Source organism: Plectropomus leopardus, chromosome 11, assembly GCF_026936395.1.
Source record: "Plectropomus leopardus strain MGB_pleo_1.0 chromosome 11, ASM2693639v1, whole genome shotgun sequence".
Lineage (NCBI taxonomy): Eukaryota > Metazoa > Chordata > Actinopteri > Perciformes > Serranidae > Plectropomus > Plectropomus leopardus.
The window spans coordinates 5,953,472-5,979,926 of record NC_142186.1 but is presented as its reverse complement, the minus strand read 5'-3'; the positions used below and the strand labels follow the sequence as shown (position 1 = coordinate 5,979,926).

The 26,455-nt window shown below is 42.8% G+C and overlaps 1 protein-coding gene across 4 annotated transcripts in view; it reads left to right on the top strand.

The window, feature by feature from the left end:
* Nucleotides 1–26,455, top strand: part of vps13b (vacuolar protein sorting 13 homolog B) — a 392,967-nt gene that overhangs the window by 283,507 nt on the left and 83,005 nt on the right. For all 4 annotated transcript variants that reach the window (XM_042490601.2, XM_042490600.2, XM_042490605.2 and 1 more), the window contains exons 41-46: nucleotides 387–571; nucleotides 10,588–10,784; nucleotides 12,537–12,718; nucleotides 14,050–14,270; nucleotides 14,386–14,517; nucleotides 21,542–21,703. In XM_042490601.2, coding sequence (XP_042346535.2) covers nucleotides 387–571; nucleotides 10,588–10,784; nucleotides 12,537–12,718; nucleotides 14,050–14,270; nucleotides 14,386–14,517; nucleotides 21,542–21,703 — 1,079 coding nt within the window. The remainder of the gene's footprint in view (nucleotides 1–386; nucleotides 572–10,587; nucleotides 10,785–12,536; nucleotides 12,719–14,049; nucleotides 14,271–14,385; nucleotides 14,518–21,541; nucleotides 21,704–26,455) is intronic.

Sequence of the window (26,455 nt, the reverse complement as noted above, 5' to 3'; positions counted from 1 at the left end):
CTTTCTTTCTCAAGCATCTGTGAATGCTCAAGGTCAGTTAAGCCTTGCTCTGAATTCTTGATGTAGTAGTGGATTTTTATGATACCAGAAGAGTGTAGCTCAGTTGAGTAGTAATCCACTTTATCCTAAAATATAAAATACATGGATTCCTCTCTGTTTATCCTCTGCTTTAGCCACATCATCCTTTATCCGTCGGTCAGCTTTCCTGCTTCATTTTTTCCTCCTTTTCTCTTTGTTTCAACTGTTCTCCTGGCCTTGTGTTCTTACTCTCTGTTTTCCTTCTTTTTATGCATTCCTGTAAAGAACCTCGCCTAGATCATTGACAGATTACAATGAAGTTATTCCCATGATATTATTGGTAATTTTTCTTTTTTTTTTTTTTGCAGCTTCGCAGAGACTGCCAGGACCCCATGAGGTGGTGTTCTACAGTGAGACGGAGGATAGCCCGGGGGTGATGCTGTGGAGGTACCCTGAACCCCGTGTCCTCACCTTTGTCAGGATAACTCCTGTCCCTTTCAACACCACAGAGGACCCTGAGATCAGCACTGCCGACCTGGGGGACGCCCTGCAGGTAGGGACGGACACACATACATGTATTTCTTGATTTGCAAAAACGTGTACTCCCCACACAAACAAACAGACCTCCAGTGCTCTCTCTACCATTATTCTGAAAACCCCTCTCAAACATAAACACTCAGCATATTGTGAATAAGTTTGAAAGCCAGGGGTGGGAATGTGTTAAGCAGCCGAATGTTTTATTCATCACTCGGTCAGGATGTGTTGTGGTCTACTAGAGTCCTGTGAAAGGGGCGTAAACTGAGAAGAGAATCCACTCATCTCTCTCACAGCTCCCTGCCCAACATCACCTGCAATGAAAGAGAAATAAACTGTCTTAGAGTTGGGCCAGGGGCCATTATAATTCCCATGACATGAGTCATGAGAACTTCCATGCTCTACGTGTTATTGAATGACAGAGACCCCTGCCGTCCCTCCAAACATGCACTACATGGTCAGACAGCTGTGGAAGTCATCTCACATGCTCTGGTGTGAATAGCCAGGTGTCTCCAACCCCAGATGAGGTTATAATTTGGCAGGCTGTTGCAGCTACTGAGTCTACAGGGCCTCCGTGGGGGACAGAGCATCCCACTTTTCCACCTATCACTCATCCTCCACCTTTCTATCCCCTGCCTCACTTTGCAGCTTATCATCCTGGAACATAATCGTTCCTTCTGCATCGTCTCTTAATCTTTCTTTTTTTCCTGGAGCAGAAATTTGCTATTTTTAGGAAAATATTTCTTGACACTTATAGCTACAGTCACTTTGAGTCTTACTTTTTGGCCATGCAGTTAGGAATGGAATTTCTGGTAAAACAAAAACAAAAAAAAGATGCAAATCATGTTTTTGTTATCCTGGTAGCTAAGCTTTTCCCAGTCACATTCCTGAACAAACAAATTGTCCCTGTTCTTTTCCTACTCATATCACGTTTTTCAGCTCATATTAGCTATGTTTAGTTAGATGTTATTTTAATATCTGTTTTTAATTTGGTTTTCAATTTAATTCTATGAAGCAAAAGCTCTTCAAAAGGCATTGAGAGGATAAAGCTGAGTATCTGGACTCGGACTAAAAAAATGTAATGCAAGAATGGCAACAAGAACTGTATTAGATAATATGATGTAAAAAAAAAAAAAAAAGATCACAGATATGGCTCTAACATTACATTATTTCAATGACTTGTAACAGTTGCTTAATAAATGGTATGCTAATTTAGTTTTTAAAATATTAGCTAGAATGAACTTTTTTTTAAAAACTTGACTCCTTTTGAAATATAATATTTATCACAAATTAATATTTTAATCTGATGTTATTGCATTATCCTGAAACTTATGATGGTAGCAAGTTTTACTATATTCCCAGCCCATTTAGAAGGACTTTTTAATTGCATTTTTTAAGGCTTGGGGTTAGGTTACCTTCCCTCTTCCTTTTTCTTCTGCTTCTGTCCTCCAGCTGCAACAGAAGTTTCCTATCTCCACATATCCTCCCTTTATCTCTCAGATTCTTTCCTGGACTCCCACAATCATTTCACCTACAGTACAGATGTTTTCCTCCGTTCGTTTATGTCGACCCGGGAGAGACAAGATATTGGAAGGTGCTGCAGATGTCTGGCTTCCCGGCGAGGCCCCACAGCTGTAAAGTCTGTAATGAGCAAAACTCCAAAGCCTCTAGCTGATTGGCCGCATATTGAGTTACAGCAGAGTGATGTGTGTGGAGGAGGAGGGAGGGTTAGAAGAAGGAGCGGTGATAGACAGAGTTGGAAAAGAAAGAGGGTGGTTGATGGGAGGAGATTGACAGGAGAGTGAAGAGTGGAAGGACAGAGACATGAACAGAGATGGAGTGAGAGGAGGGTCCGAAAGGATGGAGGTTTTGTCATCTGTGATGCTTACAAGAGCCTCCGTGTGATCAAACACACTTTATCTAGTCCAGGGAAGATGATTTTTTACCAGCAGATGAGACAAGCAGCTGATGAATGCCTGAGAGGAGATTCAACAAGCTGGCAGGCATGTTGTGTTCACAGCATGTCCTGTTCACATGATGATTCACATGCATTCACAATCTGTCATACACTTGGACAGCAGAATATTGGGGGGGGGCTGCATATATTTCAGCATCTCTGCTTCCATGTTTGTGCATAAACATGGATGCGTGTGACTGCGGACATATTTGTGTGGGTGTGTTTTACACAGCAGGAGATGTGAAACCAGTGGTTGATGAACATGTGGTTTCCACATCTTCTGCTCCACTCCTCATGTCATCTGGCGTGGTCCTGTCTCTTCTGACAAGTCTGTTAAAAGGAATCAGGTGATGAGACTTCCACAAGGGAAAGTGGTGAAAAGAGGAGGCTCTGAGCATTAGTGAAACCACTTCATGTGGGGATTAGATGTAGTGGGGTGACACACTCTGTCTGTAGAAGAAAGCAGTAAGTGCTAAGTATTTAAATAGGAGCCAGTGTTATTGACAGTGAAGAAAATTGTCTAAACAGTTGTGCAGAATTAGTTTGCATATATTTGAAACAGAAATGCAGCTTGCACTCATAGAAACCAGTGGACAGGAGTGAGTCACCTCATTTTGGTGCTTGTGTTTTTGTGGAATACAGAGGTGTACATTAAGAGGGGGATGACATCCCCGTCAGTATATAGAACATGTTCATTTGTCCCTCCTTCCCCCCAATAAAATACAAATTTGAAGACATTTACACCATCAATTGATATGCAGGAGAGGCATAAATTGGTGCATAAAAAAACGATCAAAACTGCAGGAAATAAAACAGCTAGACATAGCTATACAAGTGGAATCTGATTAAGAAGCTGTGGGAGACTATCAGCACACAGCCCGTAACTCAAACAGCCCCACCTGTAATTATGTGTAACTTTAAGCTGTACTAAAATGTAAATGGGTGAGTTATAAAAAGAAAGTCACTCATGTACTTTTGTCATGTATGTTGAAACTAGAGACCAAAAACAATTTTTGGTACCAGGCTGCAAACATGTTTATTTCTGCTGTAAAGTTTGGCATTTTAACACGGGGGTTTTTAGGGACTTACTCTGTTTTGGAGCCAGCGTCATGTGTCCATTCAATGACCTGCACTTTTTGGCACTTATGCATTGGCCTCAATTTCCAGCCTTAGAAGATACAGCTTGATTTTTGCATAAAAAATCACCAGAATGCAGAAAATTGTTTGATGCTCAAAAATGTTTTCCCTCCAAATAGTAAAACAAAACCTCCACTGGTGACATATATATACTCTGGCTATGTCTTGCAGCAGACATGTCTGTAATAGGACACTTGGACAGCTATAGCATGTTAAAATAGGTACTGTTGGTAACAATATTGAAAAACATCACTTACAAAGTGTATTTTTCTAAACTTAATATTGAAAGCTACTGTGATGTATTTTGTGGACAATGCTAAAAACAGTATCAAGTATCGTGGACTTTTTAAAAGGAGTGATTAGAAACTAATTAGAGGATATTGGATCAGTTTACTGATACATTAAACAGTCCTTCATACTTCACATTTTTGTCCTAACACTCACATGGAATCAAGCCAGGTGTGTGTGAGACGAGGTTAGGTTCATAGGGGTTATTTTAATGTGTCCTCTTGGTCAACAACAACGTTGTCCTGACCCCAGATTTAGTTGATTTCAGCCTCTGGCAAATAGTGACTATTCATAGCTTTCTACGGAACTTCAAAAGTCTCTGTAATTTCTTTTTGTTTTATTTCTCCCGAGACCAGAAAGAAAATCCAGCGACAGGGAACGGAAATGCAGCCATTAAAATCCAAAAAACAGTAATGGCTCAGTTTCAGTTCCAAAGGAATTTCATTTACTTTACTTGAAGACTGTGGAGAGAGAGAGAGAGCAGGAAAGAGAGAGAAGGCAGTCATAATTTCTCAGGCCTCTAAAATTACCATGTGGCCACACGGAGATGGAGGCTGATAGATTTTGAGAAATGGAAAGTGAGAGGCATAAGGAAAGAAAAAGAAATAAGGAGAAAAGAGAAAGTGATGTTATGCATTAAGCAGTCCTGTCATTCCTCTCTGTTATTTAGGCGATGATGTTTTTCTCATTTCGGGCTGTTTACTAGCAGGTGGACAGTGAAAACAGTTCCATGAGGTTGACAAAATAAAAGTGACTCTTCTCCACATTGTCTTCATCTCCTCCTCTTCTCTCTACTTTTGTTACACACACACACGCACACACACACACACACACACACGCCCTCCTCCTCTCCTTTGCTCCCTGTCTCCACCCTGCTGAATAGATGAAGGTGGGGTTGGGGGGGGGGGGGTGCTCCTGCTCTGAGCCATGCTGCTTGCTTGTCCCCAGAGCAGATCATATTAACATTTTATAAAATCAAGATTTCCTGCATTTAAATAGTTGTGGTTTCCCAACTGGTTCCAGTATCTCGGAGGGGGAATTCAAACCTTCTTCCATTACTCAAAGTCAAATTGCTGCCTGTGCTGTTTTTACACACAGTAGAAGGGGAACGATGTCATAGTGATTTGGGGGGGGGCATCTGCCGCTTCCCACCTGTAGAGGGCCCAAGTGATGAAGGGATAGAAGGAGAAAGGAAGGTGACTCATTCTCACCTTCTCACCGCCGTGTGGTCCAGTCCTCTGAATCATAAGCAGGTGTCTTTACTGCTCTTTTTCCATTGCTCTCGTTCATCTTCCCCTCCTTCTGCCTCTCCGCGGGGTCCTGAAGCCTGAGAAACAGGGAGTAAACACAGGAGCAATGATTCAGCCTGACCCCAGCTCAGGGGAGCAGGAGGAGGAGATAGTGTGTTAGAGTTCAGCCTCAGCATATAGTCAAACAATCTCTTCTCGTACACTTTTGCCTTTTACAGAAACAAGCTCTTCCCAATATGTAAATGTATAAATTCGATCATCCACTCGCTGTTTGGGCAGCTGCCCAAAATCGCTCTGAACAAACATCACACCATCTGCGATCCTGCTGTTGCTTTCGTGCATGGCACTGTGGGATTGCCTTTCAAGTCTCAGCAGGGCTCTGCGCTGCCATCACGGCTCTGCTGGCCTGCGACTCGTATCATAAAAGCTCCGTGGCCTGAGATGAACTAGCAACCTTCAGCTACAACCGCGGCCGCAGCTGTTGTTTCTGTCATTGTTGTTATGAAACACAGGTCCATCATCAGCTTTACATCCACGGTGCGCCCTGTTTTATTGATGCACACTTTTTTCCCAATTAGTCAAAAACAAAAACAAAAAAAACCTTTTGTATGGAGTTAGAATCTGAGGGGAGTCAGTGGGTATTTCACTTCAGAGCGATCCACTGAACCAGAAAGAGCAAGAGTGTCTTTTCGCCAAGATAACTATTATTTTAGTGGGACAGTGCTCAAGCAGACCTGCATTAGTCACAGCTAATACACTATAAAAATAAAAGGCTGTCCATGTGGTTAATTTGATCTGGACTTTTTACACCTCATCCACCAAAACTTCAGTCCCCCTTCCTAAAAGTTTGGCATAACGGATGAAAAAAAAAAGAAAAGAAAAAAAAAAGAAAGAAAAAGTTGAGCGTGAAGATCTCAGCATGGGCTTATTCCTGATTTTCCACACTGATTAATGTTAGCCTATATTAGCCCACCTGAGACAGCATAGTGGGAGTCATTTTCAGAACAATTTTCATTACATCTCCTGAGTAAACATTTGCTCAAGCCGATGTCAATTCAATTTGCCTGCTGGCTGATAAGAGGTAGCTAGCAGTGGAATTTCTCGACATATAGGCATCAGTGAAATAACAGAAGACCTAATAGCAGTGTTGATATTGTTAATAAAAGTAATGGCAGACAAGGCTGTGGATGTCAGCAGCCACAGACTCTGCAGGAGCTCAGGGAGTCTTCAGTTGCAGAGACATTTTTAAACTTTAGCAGCCATCACACCTGGGTTGATCATGGACATCATTTCTGTGTGTTGTGTATTTTTGCTTTAGATTGCCTGCCTTTAGTTAACCTTTTTAGAGACTGTGATTGGTCAATCAGTCCCAGAAAAGTAACTCCACGCTTAAGAGTGTTCTGCGGTTTGGCAGAAACAGGACTGGGTGACAGGGATGGAAATCAGATCTGTCTATACATAACGCTGCCAATAGTTCTGGATTTAAATATATTTGTAAATAGTTTTGGATATTGAAACTTGGCTTTTCAGGCATTTGAACCACCTCCAAAATGAAACGGTGACTACAAAAATTAAGATAACATTTAAGATAACCCTTCGTCTGTTATTTTGCCCTGAGGTGTAGCTGCCAGGCCTACTTTGTCTTGCGCTTGAGGAAAATACAGATTGGACCCTTCCAGCCAAGGGAATGTCAGCTATTCGGGGTTATATGTTGTTTATCAGATAAGGTACACACACAATCAGGCAGCGGAAACTGACACTGCCCAGACTGTATCATGCACTCACGTACATACGCACACCTGTGTATACGGCAGTATGTATACACGCATATTGTCTTTCATACGTACAATTATACATGGTCTTCCTCTCGGACACATATACACAATCCATATGACATATACACAGGTGCCTTCTCCTCCCAATAGCCTTTGCCAGACGTCCAACTCAGCAAAGCTAAAACATTTATTTCAGGATTTTTTTCCACTCTACAACATTTTTTAAGCTTATCATCGATTTCATCTCCACTTTCGTCCAAGGCCAGGGCCACAAGTCAAAAGGAACAATGACGCAAATTCAACCGTGCAAATGTATTCCACTGTACCATACATGTACCTCACATATTCATTTCTGCATGCCGTCATGTGTATAGAATATCACAGGTGAAAAAAAAAAAAAAAAAAACATCCTCTGTGTTTTAGCAACGTAATTCTGGGAATTCTCTGTGGAGATTCAGTGAGTTTCCGCTCCGGTGGCTCAGCGTTGGGGTTGCGGGTGCACCACTCTGTCAGGTACAATTATGAGAAGTTGATTCCAGGAAAACCTGTGTGGCATTTTATACATGATGTAAGCTACGGTTACCTCATGCATTCTCCCCTAACAGTACAGTCCCAAATGCATGGGACACATACACATACAATTTGTGAACACAAAACTTTTCACACACACCCACACACACACCAACTTGTTGACAGAGCTGCATGAGTTTGGTAAGTATCCAGGGAACTCTGTACCTCTGGTAAACAATTGGATTGTGCACAGACAAATGACCTTGCTCACACACAACCACACACACACACACACACACACACACACACACACACACACACACACACACACACACACACACACACACACACACACACACACACACACAGTCACATCTCACTGCCTAGCATCCTTTAGGTGTGCTGCTCAGAGCTCCAATTGGATTGTGCACACACAAATGAACTTGCACACACACACCCACACACACACACACACACACACACACACACACACACACACACACACACACACACACACACACACACACACACACACACACACACACACAGTCACATCTCACTGCCTAGCATCCTTTAGGTGTGCTGCTCAGAGCTCCCTGCCACCATTGATCCATCAGTAGCTGAGTTGCGCAGGTGGTCAAGGGAACCTGAGAACCTGGTTTAGTTCACACAGGAGCACCAGACGCATTTATGCAAATTTTGGCGGAATATGAGAAGAATGAATGGAGCCCTACCAGTCATCACATAATGTGTGAACACTCACATAACCTGATTGTTATTCAGTGTGAGAAACAGCTCCAGGACTTCAATGCTAATGACTGTCATGTAGCTGCCTGGTGTTTGGTTATGCTGCGGTCATGCAATGTTGTTATGGAGATGGGTTGTCACATTGCCGCGTTGGTGGTCTGCCGTCAAAGACTTGTATTTCTTTCCGACTAGATGAGAAATTAAAGATCGGTTTGGAGGTAAGTAAAATTCAAGGTTGTAATACAGACACCACGAAAAAAGAGTCACTTGTTCTTTCCTTCTCCAATGTGTGAGTTCACCGTGTCTTGAAAGGGTCAGTAAACGATCAATGCTTGATGATGAGCAGACCACTGCAGTTGCTTAATACTTTATGTGTAACAGGGGGATCCACGGGACTGAGGTAGTACCTGTTGTGCAATAACAAAGCCTTACAGTAATCCTGCTGCTGATGAGTAATCAGGGTCACACTGAGGAGGTTACAATAGTCTGTTTATTGGACCGCAGCCTCAGGTTAAAGTGATGAATAACTGAGGGATACAATAGTAAGACACCACTGGTGTGTAGAGGAGACTAAGTGGGGGATATAAAAACACTCGAACATGTTGTCATCTGATGGAGCAAAGCCACCGCCTTAAGAAAGAAAGATCTGATCCGTTGGCAGAAAACAGCATCATTTCTGCAACGGCAACAACCTGAGTTAGTGTTTCAGGAGAAAATCAGTTTCAGGTGATGCAGAGCACAGTGGAACCAATCTTGAAACCCATCGGCAATTGATTGGAAGACAATAAGCCTCTGGGGGCAATAACCAGTATTTCAGGAGATCTGGTGTAGCCAGCAGAGATATTCAAGCCAAGACTTCCTCCTCTGTATGCTGGTCATTTCAGCTAATGTGGCTTTTAAAAAAAAAAAAAAAGCTAATATAAAGCTAAACCATAAGATGATCCGTGATAGCGGATGGGTTCCGAAATAGTATTTCACCCTGTTTATCTGCCACTCAGACTTCATTGGTCCATACTACTTGGACTACAACAAAGACCAGAACACTTCCGATACCAAAATCTTGTCCTGTTGCCTAAAGATTCTGCATATACATATGCAGATATCTGTTTTTGGACATCACAGTGTAAGAGCATAATGCAACACAAAGGGTTGTAAAGAGGAGCATTCGTTAGTTGTGTCTCCAAGGAAGACATTCCTTTAAATTTCCTCCAATATCTCTTGGAGAGAAACAGATATCTGTGATCACTTTATGTCTGTCTTTAATGGTTGTCAGCAGTTGGCTGTATGGAAAATAGGAAGGAAGAAATTATGGCAATAGATCTCTGTGCTCAAGTGAATTCATCCAAGTAAATTCTGAAATTTAGCCATTACTGATGGGTGAGCAGAGGTGTGTAGCTAGTTCAGAAGCACTCTGAGTCTAAATGAGGAAGGAGAGGGTTTGATGACCCACAGATATTTAACGAGGATTTGTATGAGCAAGAGTAAAGGGATGGGGTGTTAGCCTCTTGGACATTGTTCATCATTCCTATGATGTTTGCTCAGCAAATGAAATAGGGCTTCATCAAACAGCAACTTCTTTAGTCTTGTATTTTCCTTTTATGTTGTCCATAACCTGACAGGTACTTCTTTGCATGTATAGTTATAAGATTGCAACAGCGTCTTTATCATTTTAGCTTCATGCTTTTTATACAAAATAAGCATTTTTGTGACATATGAAGATTCAGTTCTTAAAATTTTTATCTTCAAAGTAGAAACAAGCCATAGAAGAGTCTGGACAGGGTAGTTGCTTGTTGTTTATGGAGTTTGAATCTGAGCTGAAGGACACTACCTTATTTACTACGCAATGCTGCTGCTCCTAAGAAGGATAGAGACACTCATGGATATATTGCTTAACGGGTGGCCAGGCACAGGCCCAGAGGCCAAAAGTGTCAGGTACCCCTGGCCTTCATCTGTAAATTGTCACTTAAATTGCCATCTGCTGAAAATCAAAACTCAAAATGACCCCAAAGAGACAGAAAAACCACAGAGAGATGTAAAAAAAAAAAAAAAAGGAGGGAGGGGATGGACAGAATTACTACAATAACAACTAAAAAAGACACAAAAGGACCATAAAGAAATACAAAACAACTACAAAAAGACACAAAACAGCCACACAAAGACACAAAATTACCACAAAGAGACATACAGTAAAAGCACTACAAACTATGTGTGTTATGCTCCCTTGTTAGAGAGGTGGTGGCTCCTTTTGCATATCTGTGCCAAGGGGCCCATTGTCTTTTAATCCACCCATGGAGAATCTGTATTCAAATCCTAAATAAAAAACATATTCGGGGGTCATACATGTAAGGTGTCTCTGTGTCTTTCCTTCTAGGTACCATGCAGCCTAGAGTACTGGGACGAGCTCCAGCAGGCTTTTGTTCCATATCGGGAGTTCAGCCTGTCAGAGAGCAGTGCCTGCCAGCTGCAGCTGCCCAGCCTCAGCCTCACCGACCAGCAGAAGGAGCTGGTGGCCTCAGACCTGTGGAGGATCGTACTGAATAACAACGGAGAGGGAGGAGATGAGCAGAGGTAGAGGAAATTTGTATTTTATATTATACTGTTTCTCTGTGCTCGTAGGTATCTGTGTGTGATGTACACACGCCTGCACACCCGAACAAATGCATGTGTGGACCTACAGTAAGTGTGCCGTCCAGCGTGAAGGAAAGCAGAGAGAGAGAGCGCACCCAGGCCGCCGAGCACAAAGAGCTAGCAATGTGTCCCTCGCCCCACATCTGGTGTGCAGGAGCAGGGAGCGGGCTTGGAAGGCGTTCAGATCGGCCTAATGAGATTTCCCAGCACACCAAGTGCCTGTCAGGGCCCATCCGGATTCCTTCCTGCTTACCTTGAGTGTATCTAATCGAGGGGAAGCTCACGGGAAGCAAGAGGAGTAAAGCCCCCTTTGGGTTGGCTCATAAGTTCCTAGGCCTGGTCTGGGTTGGGCTGGGTTGAGTCAGGATGGGATAGGTTGGCCCGGGTCTACCCAGCACTGTGACACCTCAAAGAGCATGCTTTTACTCCCTTCTTCTCACCACCACTGCCTCCTCTCTTCATTTCTCTCATGTCTCGCCCGGCATCCTGTTACATCTTCTGTGCTTCACCCATTTTTCATTTCTTTCTGTCTTTTTTTCTCATTCCTTTCTCATCTTAATTTACTCTCTCTTTTTTTTCTCTTTCCCCCCCTTTTTACTTCCTCTCGGGATTTAGGGAACTTTTAGTGGAAGAGAATTGCCAAGCCCACATTCTGTGTGGCTTAGAGAGCTCCAGAGGAGCAGAAAGGGAGGAATAAGAAAACATGTAAGAGAAGAAACAGAGAAAAAAGTCCACAGCACCAGATACAGTGTAAAGCAAAATATACATCTGTGTTTCATTACAATCATAGTCCAAACACTACATTTCCTTTATGTTTAAATTATTTGTCTTTTTTGATCAAAATTGATTCCCCTTCCCTTACTCGCTCGTTTCATCTGCCTTACTTTAGTTTCCACCAGAAAAATAACTTGGCCGCCCTGCCAACTGGAAGTAATGAAAATTGTCAACATATGATGCTTATCTTTTTAAGGAGCACTCTGCTGCACCAGCGTTTTTCAGGTCTTGAGCGTTTCCTGCTGGAGTTTTTATGGTGGATCATGGTAGCAGCAAATTACAGAGCAAATGGTCATTCACTTCAATTACCTTCCATTCAACATCATCAACCATGACATGCAATTAATGTCCATGGAGAGGTTTCTCCTGGAAACTGCGGCAGGAATAATGTACCTAAACTCACAGCCTCGGACAGCGAGGAGGCCCTCTCCATTGTGTTGTCTCTTTTTATTCCCTCGTGTCTGAATAATTGCAGCGTTTGTCTCGCTGTAGATTTCTGACGAGGATGTCACACAATTTGTAACTCGCTGGGCAAGAGACTAAAGCGTTCAGCTACAAATAAGAGTCAGATTATTTTAATTAGTGAGCTGAATGTTTGTGGCCGTTATTCCACAGCTGTGCCTATGCTTTTGATATTACAAAACAACGTTTGATAAAAAAAAATTAATAACTGTTTACTATTTTTTTCCCTTACAAACTGTCAAATGCTGAATCACAGTCATATATTACTCATTTTTCTCTATAATTATTTTCAAATGAAGATATTTCAGAGTGCCTTTAGTTAATATTGTGTCTGTATTTCTTTGCACTTTGTGTGTGTGTGTGTGTGTGTGTGTGTGTGTGTGTGTGTGTGTGTTTCGGGGGTTTTTTTTGCACAGTAACAAATAGTTGTCTGTTTGATCTTCTCTTCCCCTTCAGTTCGGATAGTGAGTGTGGCTCCCAGCTGCCCTGCGATCAGTTGGTCTCTCCCATTGCGTTGGCAGCCTGCACTCGTGTGGACTCCTGCTTTGCACCTTGGTTTGTCCCCTCCATGGGTGTGTCCATTCAACTAGCACAGCTGGACATCCACCTCTGCCACCATCTAGAGCAGCTGGGCACAGGTATGATACCGAACATGCAGGCACAAAGTCTCCTCTAAGTTTGAATAAGGTTATTAGGGAGAGATTGTAGTCCAGCCAATAGAAAAAGTCAAATTATTGGGTGGATTGTGGTACTAGCAACCTTAGAGGTCATTCACTATAACTACGTTATAGACTGAATTCATTTCACGATTATCCTGGCCAAAACAATTCACAATATTATTCTGAGAATGATCAAATAATGATTAAAACTTTAAAATTTCACTCAAATATACCGGGATCACTTCACCTTACTTTTCCTTTTAAGGCCACATTTTCATGAGAGGCATATTTGCCCTATAGCTGGAAAAGCCAAAACGTGTATGTACGTCCCATTCTTGTAATACCTTAATGTGGCAGAAATGTCCATTTGAACTCAAGAATGAACTGATTAGACTTTGATGGTCAAAGGACAAGGTCACTGTGATCTCACAAAACACATTTTTGATAACTCAAGAATTCATATACTAAAATTTTACACAAATGTCTAATAGAATAAAATAAAGAACTTATGACATTTATGTCCAAAAGGCCAAAGGTCATCTTTACTGTGACATCATACAATTTTCAAAGACACTTTACTGGCCTTTAATCAACAGCATAAGTCAGGCAAAGATGGGGAAACATTTGGTTTAATATTGAATTAGTGACACTAATCATGGATGTCCACCTTGAAACTGTACTGACTGTATAGACTTCACTAAATTTATTGAGTCTGGACAGGATGTATGTAACGTGCAACTGGTACTGGTTGAGCTGGTTGGCGGAGGCATACGACAGCGAGCCAGTAATGCTAGTTTTTACTTTTTTTTTAGTGAAAAACAAACATTCTTGAAAAGCCAGGCTTTTCAACTATTTGAAATGGCATCATATCTTTCGAAACAAAATATTTCAATGCTTGGTTAAGATCTCATGATTTTTGAGGTTGGTGCAAATGCAGCCTGGTCTCTTTATTTTTTGTTTTATTGTACTGTTTGGGGAATGCTTGACATGACATTTACAGTTATCCATATAATGGAAATCCATCATGATCAACTTACTCTGTGAGTGTGATGTGAGTGGGGTACAATAAAATTGTATATCATTCCATTTCAATGTATTATAATCTTACATGATCATAATCATCATGCACGCATTACTTTCTTTTTTAGAAACAATGTATTTCATTTTGGATAGTCCCAGGTGGCAAGATGTTTTTTTCTTTTTAAAATAAATAGAGAGTATTACCATATATTTTGATAGGTATGCTGTGTTTTGATCAAATATGTTTTGCAGTCTGTCTTTTTAATATGGATGCTCTCTCACTTCTCCAGTTCCATCTCAGCAACTTCGTCCCTTCCTGCCAGACAGAAAGTTACCTCAGGAGCAGGAGTTCATGGTGACTGGCTCTCGGGAGCCTCGTGTCTTCTTGCGACAGTGGAGCAGTGGCACACGTCACTGTCAGGAGTTCAGCTTTTCCACACAGCTCGACTGTAAGCTGCTGGAGTACCGCAACCTGACACACCTTCAGCTCCTCCAGCCTTGTGTTCTACAGGTAGAGCTTTTTGTGTTGTTTTATGTCTCTGTGGATATTAATATATATATTCAAAGCATTGGTCAGGAAATGTGAAAAGAAGTTCATTTAGAATGTACTTTCTTGTGTGTTTCAGGGCCAGGCTGCAGCCACCTGCTGCCCTCAGAGTGCCTCACTGGATGTGAATGTGTTTGTGGACCCAGTGTTCCTCAATATCAGCCAGTATGCCATCCACACTGTGGACACTGCCCTGCACAGCTGGCAACAGGTAGCAGAAAATCACCTTTATGTGCATTTGATATTTAACCACACTCCAAAGAGCACAGTTCTGCATGTACAAGCTGAATTAACAGACATGCAAAAAAAAAAACATGCACATTGTCAATGAAAGAATCTAAAGATAGATACTGATTCCAAAAAGGTTCTTAATTTTTATGCCTGTGGGCTGGTGGTAGCTCTGGTCAGAGGCATTATGATTTTGGGTTGTCCATCCATCCTGTTCTCTTGAATGCAATATTTCATGAAAGCTTCAAGGGAAGCGTCTTCAAATTTGGCACAAACATCCATTTGGACTCGATTGAAATTATTAGATTTTGGTGATCAAAGGTTGAGGTCGCTGTGACTTCACAAAGCTTGTTTTTGGTTTTAACTCAAGAGACTTCATGCGGTAATTATGACAAAATTTCACACTAGTGTCGAAAGGTGTAAAATGATAAAGGTGTCCACCTTGAAACTGCACTGAATTCACAGATCTTTTACAGATACCTTTACAGATGTGTTGGAAGCATTCATGTTTTAGATTTTGCAGCAACATTCATATTTGAAGCATTGTCTTCTGTCAAGGCAACATATGAGTCTGGACAGTCATGGATGTAAACTGCAACTGCAACTTGATTGGTTCACAGAGGCATACAACTGTGAAACTTTAATTCTAGTTTTTTTTTGTAATTCCACTTACATCTAACATCAGGAGCAAGGTAGTTAAGTGCATGACAATGTACAAAGACATTATCTAAACAACTTTTCATTGCTGCGTGGTGACATGCGTTTGAAGCATAGACTGTAAATAAAGATGGACGACGTGCCCCCACTTACCCCCACTATGCTGAAGTGAGGTTAAAATATCCCGGATACGAGCGTTGCCATCTTGCGAGGGTGATGTCACTGGGAGCCCTGCATCTGTGAATTAACGATATCCAAGGTGGGGGAGTTCACGCCCAAACACCCGTCCGACCAATCGTGAGCAGCTCCGTTGAATGTGAGCTCACAGATTGGCTGTCACAGCTGTCAGTTATGGCGGAAAAGTCCCCTTTTGTATAATTTAATTGCTGAAAACATGAAACATGAAAATAAACAACAAACATCAGGGTGATGGGCACTAACTTCAGTGACAGAAACCATCTTTGAGAAAAATTTATTTGGCGTGTACTTTGAGTTTTTAGCTCAGCTTATGACCATTCATTAACATGGAGAGCGGGTCTTAGGACCTGTACTGCAGTTACACGAGGAGGCGTTCAAGATTGAATAACCTCACTTTGAGGGAGCTGTCATGTTGTCCATCTTTATATACAGTCTATGGTTTGAAGTGACCAAAGTAATCAATGTGCTGGTCACTTAGGTTGCAAAGTATTGGTGGGTGACTTGTGCATTACATGTAGTTGTACGTTCACTTGTACATTTATATAGTAGGATATATTCAGACATTTCAGGTAACAAGGGATTTGCACTGTTGTTTTATCGGTAGAGCTTGCATTTGGCTATTATATTTAGAACCAGGGGCTTGTAAATCCATAGAGGAAGTATGTAGGAAATGTATGCATTTAGAGAATATTCTAAAAGACAGTCTGTCGTCCCAGATGGGGTATCAGCTAAACAAACTCACAACAAAGTGGATTTCATGAGAATGGTTTGGTTGTACGCCAGTGGTAATAAAATTTGCAGGATGGAGCTGCCTTTGGGTTTGCTGTAAACTCTGACTAAGAGGCTACAGTGTGTCTGTTCTTGGGCTTATAGTCCTATGGTCCTCGTCATCTCTCGGTTCTCAGCTCTCAGCACTGCCTCTGGTAGCCAGGATATTTGTGTGTGAAGTGATGCCCACGAAAACACGGTAAAACTTGAGTGGTGACACCTGCCAAGACTTCATCTGGCCCTAGTCCTCCACCCAGTTGTCTACTTCACACACACACACCCTGGCCCTTCTGGCTTTGTATGCCCTATCATGGCTCGGCTCAGCTCAGCTGTGGCTGTGCTGACTCATATACTGGCCGCTGGAGACGCAAAGTACTCTCATGGTTTTACATGCATACAGACTCTCACTGCCAGGTGAGAGAAATAATAACTTATATTTTTCTAGGAACAGCTGTGGTGTTATACCTGTGGAAAATAAAATTTGCACAAGCCGTATAGGAAATCTACTATAAAATGATTGTTCTGGCTGGCAGTTTAATACCTTTGTTTTCACTCAGTGGCATCACTGACTCATCAAAAGTTCTTGCCGACCGTGTTGGATAATCGGACATAATTGACCCTTGGCTTCAGCATTGCATCATGTAGGGCAAGCCAATGAATGTTCCCTATTTCTGCTGGTTAATTTAGCCATAAATAAGGCTTTGGAGCATTGGTGGTGTTGTAATGAATGGTCATATTGCAGCTTTACTGTAGTGTTTTGGACATGTTGGTATCCATGGTGGGCTTTGCACAACATGCCAAGCATGATTAGTTAGGATATTAGTTGGTCTTGTGCTTGTAGCCAAGGCTTTACTGATACTGATTGGGTGATATGTTTGGCTTTTTTGAATGCCATCTTTGCCCAGTATCCCCAAATAGAGGCATACAATGCTCACTCATATAAACACACAGAATACCCTTCTTCACTTGTACAATACACAGTCAAACACACGCCCTGAGTGCTGTATTTACATGTTTGTTGGTATGGGATTGATTCATAAAATGATTACGCCTGCTGTATTGCCTTGATTGGTCTAAACAGCAGCAGCCTTGTAACTTGTACAGAACCTTTTAACTACCTCCAGCCTTCACCACTTTGCTGAACACAAGGGAAAAACACACCATAATTATAAGGCAAATGTGCTGCATGTGGGTTTGGTCGTTCTGGAGTAAGGGGCAGAGAGAGGTCAAGTACAAAAGGCGGACTTTTTTGAACACTCCTCTTAAATATTTGGTCCACCTCAGAGAAAGTTGCAAACACTTAGATCATTGAACATTGTTTCCCTTTTTGGAGTTTTCACTGAAACAAAATCTTATACGTGGTGAGAAAACCTTGTATGGGTGCGATTAAGCACAGTCTGTCTGGTGGTGAGGTGCACTATAGGGTCGGATGTAAAGAACCGCCCAGTTAAGCTAAAATGCATCTTTGATCTGATAGAGACGTACATTCCAGGCACACTCATGCACACATTGTCCATGCATAGAAAAACTTGATCCTAATTGAAAACGTAATCAGAAGCAGTTGGAAATGTTAACAGGCTCTGTCTTTCCGCAACAGAAGGATGTATCCTTACGTGTGTAATTGTTTCAGTGATTTTCATGTTTCCTGGTGTCAAGGCTGGCAGGCAGGCCTGTTGTGATGTGGCCTGTAGGGTCAGCATTGAACCATGGAGAAGATTCTTCAACTTCCACACAACTGAAACCTCGCAACCCAGACATGGTCATACCAGACCACCACAACCAGAACAGCTGGAGCACTTCCAGATGCATAGCAATAAATAGAACTAAAAGACACTACTTGGTGTATGGTTGTAATTAATTCTCATATAGCCATAATACGTTTTGATATGCAGCTATAGTCATGGTAAAATAGACAGCTCTTGTACCCATTATAACATCAGCAAAATCTTACTGGCAGTCAGTCTGGAAGTACAAATGCCTAATGGATTGTCATTAATAATGACATTAATGTGTGTGTGTGTGTGTGTGTGTGTGTGTGTGTGTGTGTGTGTGTCTGTGTGTCTGTGTGTGTGTGTGTGTGTGTGTGTGTGTGTGTGTGTGTGTGTGCTCTGTCGCCTCTTTAAATTGGGACATTTTGCAGGTCTGTAAAGGCAGCAAAGGCAGAACTCGTTATTAGTTCTTTTACCTTAGCTGCAGTTTGTGAAGTTTGAGTCAGAGTGGATAAAGCACAATGAACCGTTAAGTTTCGCTGTTACTACACCAGATCTTCTGCAGCTCCGTCTGTACCCAGGGTACTCTCTGCCGGCTGATAGTGTGGTGCAACCAATAATCGAACATTATACATATATTCCAATAGCATACATAAAAATAGTCCAGCTTCAAAAATAACAAATCAGTACTTGGCAGCAGATGTTTTAATCTTACAGGGCAGTCACAAATAATAAATGCATTGAAAACCCATCCATGAATTAATGATACTCAGCATAATCCTTTAAGAACCAGACAACAGTTACGTTTTACTTCAACTGGCCTGGCAATCTGCAGCTCCATCTGTGCAGAGTGTGGTGCAACCAACCAAAGGGTATATATACCAATAGTGCTCCTGAAGAGCAAGCCAGCTCCAAAAATATAAAATCAATACAAGGCGGCAGATGTTTTAGTTGTGGCAGGCCGCCACAAATAAATGAATGTGTGGAAAACCCGTTATCTATCAGTGATACTCAGCATGTTCCCAAGCTAGTGGGCCCATGTCCTCTTACTCAATCCTCAACCAAGTCCTTGATTACAGTTCTGACAACAGGTATACAGCTCAAAATTAAGGTCAGCTGTGGCTCAACAAATCATCCACTAATAACAGGGTTGGAGGTTCAATCCCCTGAAGAAAGATGCTTAACCCCAAGTTTCTCCCAAAGATTGGCAGGCCAGGGCCTCGCTTGGCAACTGTCACAATCAGTGTGTCTTTGTGAATGGGTGAAAAAGAGGCCGACTTTGAAAAGCTCTATTGCGGTCTAGTTACCATTCAAATTTAGATTAGATTTGGTTCTGTGTAAAACTGGAAGAATGCGAAGGTGAAAGAACAGAGTTACACAATTTTAGAAGGTTTCATGGTTCCTAACACGAGGGAAAAGGGATACAGAATAACTTTTTCTTACTTCTTCGTTTGTGTCTTCTCGCTCGATAGCCCCATATGGCCCCAACCTCAGCCCCCCACCACTCTAACCTCAGGCCCCATGCCTCCATTTTCAATTCTCAGTCCCTAGCCCCATTTTCAATCTTTGCTCCCCCCAGCCCCTAACCCCAGGGAAGTGGCTTTGGTGGAAAGCCACACAAAAGCCCAGTAGTATTTACACACTGCTTTCTCACAGAACGTTCACAGGCAGTTACATGTGCAATTGAGACAACAGGAATTTTTCTCCTGTGATTTTTTTGTTTTTTCTCGCCCTGGTTCCTCCCATGTTTCTTTGCAACCGGAAAGAAAGTGATAGAGAGATCAGGTTCTTGTTTGTAGCAGATGTGTGGGTTAAGATCATCTATCACAGAATATATAGGTGATTTTAGATCTGATTATTGTTTCATTATGTCCCTTTTACGGGTTTCAGTATCTCCTCATCGGTTTCTTGTTTCATATTTTGAGTGGGCGTCATTATTTACAATCTGTTTTCCAGACATTTTACTGTACCTTGTCATTTATGTGTGTGCCACTCTGCCATGCAGATCAGGGCTAGACTCTGTGAAAACTTGAGTAATATTATCTGGGTAGATTAGCGAAATGGATCTTTTGATTCCTGGTAGGACTGCGTCTGAAGAAGAAGCTGTCATCTTGCGCTCTTTAACAAGGAAGACATGTTGACTGTTTAAATATCGTTGTCTTAATATTTGTCCACATAAAGTCCCTGGATAGACAGAGAGTGATTATGATTACCGCAGGAAGCTTTTCTGATGTGCGTATCATGTTGCCTCATGAATCGGGGCGGAAAGACGATACCATCAAAGTGCGGGCTTAGCGATGGCATCTTAAGATGGCAGCAGGAAGTTTGTAAATCGCAGTGTCAGATTCGTAAGGGAGCACAGATAGTGTTCCACTATAAAACTGGAAATGGATTTGAACCCACTGTCGCAGCTGTCCTGTCTAAATTTTGCTCCCTCTACCTCGCTCTCTCTCCCACACATCTATCATCAAGTGTTCTTTTTAATGGTGTAAACTTTCCCATCCGTTTTCAATAGCATCAACAACCCGAGGACCCTGAACGTGCTTGGCAGTCAAACTCTGAGCTTTTACTGCCAGCCTCTTTTAACCATCAACCATCAACCCCCCGCCCCCCCGCCATTTAAAAGTATACAGCAGGCTGGGGTCCCTCTTTGTTAGGATAGCTGAGTAGTTATTGAGAAGTTGTCTGAACCACAGTCATGTGCGTCAGGAGTCAGGGAGGGGTGTGCAGGAGAGATCCCATCAGGGCCTGAGAGCCTCTGGAAGGAGCTCAAGTAAAACTCACACATGCACTTGCACCCACGTGCTCGCTATCCAACTCACATGCAAACTATGTGCTGTTTTGAAATTGTGTACTTGAATTCCTGTATGCAGGAGCCCTGACACACTCTCCTCTCCTTGTTAAACCAGTGTTTTCAATAGCAGGCCAGTGAGCTCTTTGCTCTTGCATGCAAGGTGACGTATGAGTGGACAGCATCACTGTATGACTCGCATGACTTGAGTTTTCTGTGAGGCTTTCTCATTGACCCATTGCAGTAGGTGGGCCAGACCCCACCATATTGTATTCTCCTAACAAACCACAATATATTGATGACTCTTGCTAACAGGAATGCCGACTTAGTGGCCCACTTTGTTCCAGGCGTTGAGAAAATGTTAGGAAAATCCACACAAATGGAGTTGCCATTTGCAATGAGTTGACATCTCCGACACTGTTTATCTCAGCAACGACCAAAATTTAGTTGCTCAGAGAAGGAAGATAAAGAGTTGAGGTTTTAGAGGCCGCCTGGAGGTTTTATGTGGGACCAGGGGGTAGATTTGGCCCCAAAGCCCAGTCTAAGCTGCTCCAGCTTGGATAGCTGTCAGACTGTGATATGATTCACTCCCCTGTTGAGGTTATGTTGCCCCCACAGGTGATATCACTCATTTCTTTCTCCTACCGACTGACAGTTGCACTACCAAGATAGGATTTTTAAGATTGAGAATACATACATTGTTGACACCTGTAAATGTGCTTATACACAAACTGCACACACACTGTGCATTATACACCCACCATAAACATACACACCTGGAAGTATTTGCTCACTTTCTCATGTCACCCTCTTCTTTCTCTCCATCCATCTGTCCATCCACCAATACCTTCTACTTAAACCTCTCATTCCCCTTTTTTTTTCAGAGTGGGAACCCAGAGGCTGAAGAGCTGGTCTACAGCCACTACGTGATCTGCAACGATACCCACGAGACACTGCGCTTTGGCCAGGTGGACACAGATGAGAATGTGCTGCTGGCCAGCCTCCACAGCCACCAGTACAGCTGGAGATCCCACAAGTCCCCTCAGGTAGCATGCACGCACACACTCACACACACACACACACACACACACACACACACACACACACACACACACACACACACACACGCACACACAGCCCAGGGGCTGGGAAATATATGATGGCCCACAGCCCTGGGGTTTTGGTTGGAGTTCAGAGTAGATGCACACACATATGCATGCTCACACACTCACACACGCACACAGACACAGAGAGTGCAATTTATCCAGAAACACATAAACTATGTACACAGACATGCATACGCAACTGCATACACGGAATAGAATGTTAACAAGGTAAAGTATTAGCACAAGCAGTGCATGCACAAATTTGTGAACCTGAGCAACATGTACTATATGCACGCACACTTGCCTCAGGTGACAACATAAAGAAAAAATTACAAATCCATATAAAATGACTGACACACAAAGTCAACAGGCTCACAGAGGTGTACACACGCACACACGCCGGACACGCCATCATCAGCGTGCCGCCACTATCTGTGTGTTTCTGTCAGCGCTCTCAGACAGTGCCCTGACAGCATTGTTAAAGAAGATTGATTATATTTAACCCTTTGTGGTTTTGAGGTTGAGCGGAGGGTGGGCTAGCGATCTGTGGCATATGTGTGTGTGTTTGGTGCACACATGTTTCGGGACCCCCATGTGTTCCACGGCGAGTGTGAGAAAGTCAAGCTTGAGAAAAGACATGGCCATAATTGCTCGCAGTAAGTCAGTAAGTCAAGTTGTATTAATCATCAACCATGGTTAATCTGTGCTCTTACCTCACTCTTGCCTATACACACACACACACACACATGCGCGCACACACACGCACACACACTTGGAGAGTGGCAATCTGGCATATCAGCACAGCGAAATACCACATCTCATTTTAGAAGTGAGTCAAACTGACCTCTGTATTTTCAGGGATGTTTTGGAACAAAGATTGTCCGAATGGGCCAAATGTCATCACAGATGAGGAATGTGATTCCGAGATGGTTCTGTCATGTGTTATTCCATCATGTGTTTGTGGTATATGAAATATGTGTTCTCAAGATGAACATGATTTGTGAAACTAGATAAATAAGGAATAGTGCAACTTTGCCAAAAACACTGGGATAACTTATTGAGCTTGATGATAAAATGCCTGCCAATGTGTCCGCCTCAGCAAATTGTAGCACACACTCTTAATTACATTCCCGGGTTATAATAATAGTGGCACTGATAAGAGACAGGGTTGTATTTCTTTAATGGTCCTGCGAGTGTGTTTTTGTAGCTCTTGCAAATCAGTTTCTAGATGGAGCCTTGAGTGGTTGTGCTGTTTTGCTTTCGTCCCATGATGCTTTGGAGTGTCTAAAACAACTCTGATCATCACAAGCCATCTTTCCTCAGAACTCCCCACTCTCCCGTCTTTGCTCTGTGGGTCTGCTCTCCACTTCAACCCCAAGAACCCCCCTTTTAACCTTTGACCTCCCACTTATTTGTCAATTATGTCACCAACCTCCAGTCCAATCCTACACGTAACACTTGACACTTCCAGGCTGCTTATTTGTTATTGTATATTTACACTAATTTTATATCAAAACTGTGGATTTTAAACCTATCATCTCCACAACCCAATCCTCTCCTCAACTCCCTCATCTCTAAACCCTTAAGCTTCTCCCATTATCTCCTTCTTTTTCCTTTTGTCACTCTAACCACACTCATCATTGACACAGAGAGTCTCAATTTTCATAACTATGAATAATCATGTCAAACAACAGCTCACAACGCCTCCAAACAGCGCAATGTTGTAACCCCTCCAAGTACATCAGTAAACACTTTTCGGCTTGGGACCCACAGTGCAATTAGCTCAGTCATACTGGGGATATGCTAATGCTGTGCTGTAGTATTCTGTGTCTTTTCTTGCCATGCACTGTAGGGACCCACCAGACACAGGCCAAAACCCATTTCAGGCCCACACACCCTAAACCGCAGTTTAGAGAACATAGCTGTACAGAATTCCCTTGACGCCGCCTCGGTCCAATTCTCTTTATTCCTGATGCTTCACCTCCATCAGCTCGATGAGATCAGTAGACCTGGAAAGTCTCTGGCCCCCACACTGTTTTGGGGTCTCACTTGGACAGTTGTGCCTTTCTCTCAACACTCTCCAACAACAGCATGCGGCTTCCCAGCACTGTCCTTGTCCCTTTCTCACTCCCTCTCGCACGGTCCTGCGTTCTGGTGTTTACGACCGTGCTGGCTGAGTTCATTAGCCCTTGTCTGGCTTGTCCTGCCACTGGCCTTCGCCTTGCTACCCTGTTCTGTCTTGGACTCTGGCTTGAAGGGGACTTTGTCCTTTGTATCTCTGTTACACCCCACTAAGTGCTGTTCTTTTATTTGGGATCATGGCCTTCGATTACCCCTAAACCCTTTCTCCACATCTGGCCTGCTGCTATCTGGTTTTTGACCATTCCAGTCCCCTCTCTTTGGGATTCATAAAATTCTCTTTGCCTCCATCAGTAGGCCATTTGTTAATTTTTTACAGGAATGGCAGACTGTTTTTACCCGTGTTTATTTGCTATGTTTGCTCAGAAGATGCTTTGTGCTTTGTCTCGTGGTGGGGCTTCACATTGTTGCTTTAATAATCACCACGGTCTCTGAGCATGTGATGAGGCAGGCTGGTTTCAAACTGCCCGTGGGAAGAATCAACATGTAGGAGTCTGTCCACTCTTGATTAAAAGCTCTGTTTTTATTTTTCTTCTTCTCTCTTTGGAACACACCATGTGAGATTTCTTTTCTCTGACTCAGTTATTTCTCCAATTGTTGTCTCTCATCTCATCTCGTTGAGTGTGTGCTTTCTAGAGTCACAATGCTTATCAGAATGCATAGATTTGATTAACTGAGTAGCATTGCGTGAGATAATTTACATATGCAGCTGGTCTGGGAGTTTCCTTGGTCAGCTGAGCTAGTATGACAAAGGCTGGATTAAAAAATTAAAAAAAAATTAAAAAATAGGAGAGTGGTAGCAGATTAACAAGAGGGACACATTTTTTAAAAAGAGGATGGTGCCCCACCTCGTTCACCCTAAAATCACCTACTAGCTTCCAGTTATCAACTGTGGTCTCAAATTGCTGCGTTGATAGCCCCGATTTGACGTCCTAGTTGAAATGAGGTCATGAGGTCCCCTCCCTAAAATTTTACCCTCTCAGCTCTCTTAAACATCACACTACCATTAGTTGTATCAAGATTGGCACACAACTAACATATTTTCAAATCTTAACCAATGTCTAAAATGTGAGAAACCTCACATGCAATGATAAATTAACAGATTTGTACCTATAGTGTGAGAAAACGAACAATTTTGCCAAAACAGCACCCCACACATTTACAAATTCCAAGAAAATCCCAAAGAGAGAATTGTGGATAAAGTCAAACCCTTTGAGAACCATGGGGCAGTCAGCAGTCCTCAGCTCACAACAGGATATCTGATCATGTATATTTAGCATGTTTTATATTAAGGGTTTGAAATTGGTGTGGCCAGGATGAACTTCCAAACACATCCCGACAGACCGCTCGACAGGAAAATCTGACAAGACGATCTTTAGAACCATCAAAAAAAAGTCAGGGCTTTGCTGACGAATGTCAGGATGGAGGAATCTGGCCCAAAATGTTCTTGATTCTCGTGCAGTGCACGCTTGGCATCACTCTGTCCAGGGTTCATCTATATCTACCTCACAGCTTTGTCCCTTTCCCCAACTTTATCCAACACACACACACACACACACACACACACACACACACACACACACATATTGAGGCACACATCCCCCGCCCCTGGTGTTCATGGCCAATCTTGTCTCGTCTGTGAGGCCTGGGGCCTGTCAAGAAGGGAGACCATCAGCCTGTCCTCATGGCTCTGGTATGATGTGTGTCCCAGCTGACCTGTCCCCCAGGCACAAACACACACACACACACACACACACACACACACACACACAAGCGAAAGCTACTAATTTACTGTTGTAAAGTAATCTGTCCCCCTCTCTTTCTCCGCTGCTCCCCTGAGAACCCACTGGACATGAAATCTTCTCGGAAAGAGGAAGATAGGGGGAGAGAAGAAGAAGAAGGAACAAAGGCAGAATGGACTGGGAAATATAAGACATTCAGAAGGAGGGTAGCAAGGAGTTGTCAAGAGGGGATACTGTACAGGCCTGCTTGAGAAAACGGGAGGACATGGAAAAAAGGAAGCAAGGGCAAAGGATGAGCCATGCTCTTAACACTCACAGATTGGCTGAGAGATCTCCACAGTGGCAGCACAGCCAAAAATGTGTCTGCTTGCTATCTCACTGTCCCTCCCACCATCTCCATCTCTCTGGTTATGATGAACAGGCAACGCATACAGGAAGTATAGATGAGTAGATTTATTATCGCACATTAAATCCTTTAATCCCATCTTCTGTTATCACACAGACAGAGTCCAAAAGAGTCAGGAGAGAGGGGAAAAAACTTCCTAAACGAACAGGGCTGCTGTTGTTTTAGCTTGAACTAAAACAGAGAGGCACATTTAAAAATCCTGCAATCTTCTGTGTGTGCCTTTGTGTGTCCGTTTGTGAAAGAAGAGTGCTTAATGTGTGCGATCCTGAGCGGTGGAAGCAGCGTACACTTCCCACGATGTTGACATACCTCCGAATATCTGTCACTTCTCTCAGAAGAACGCCGGAGCAGAGTGTTTTCGCAGTGAAACGTGAACCTCGGCTCGGGTCACACACTCTCTCAGTG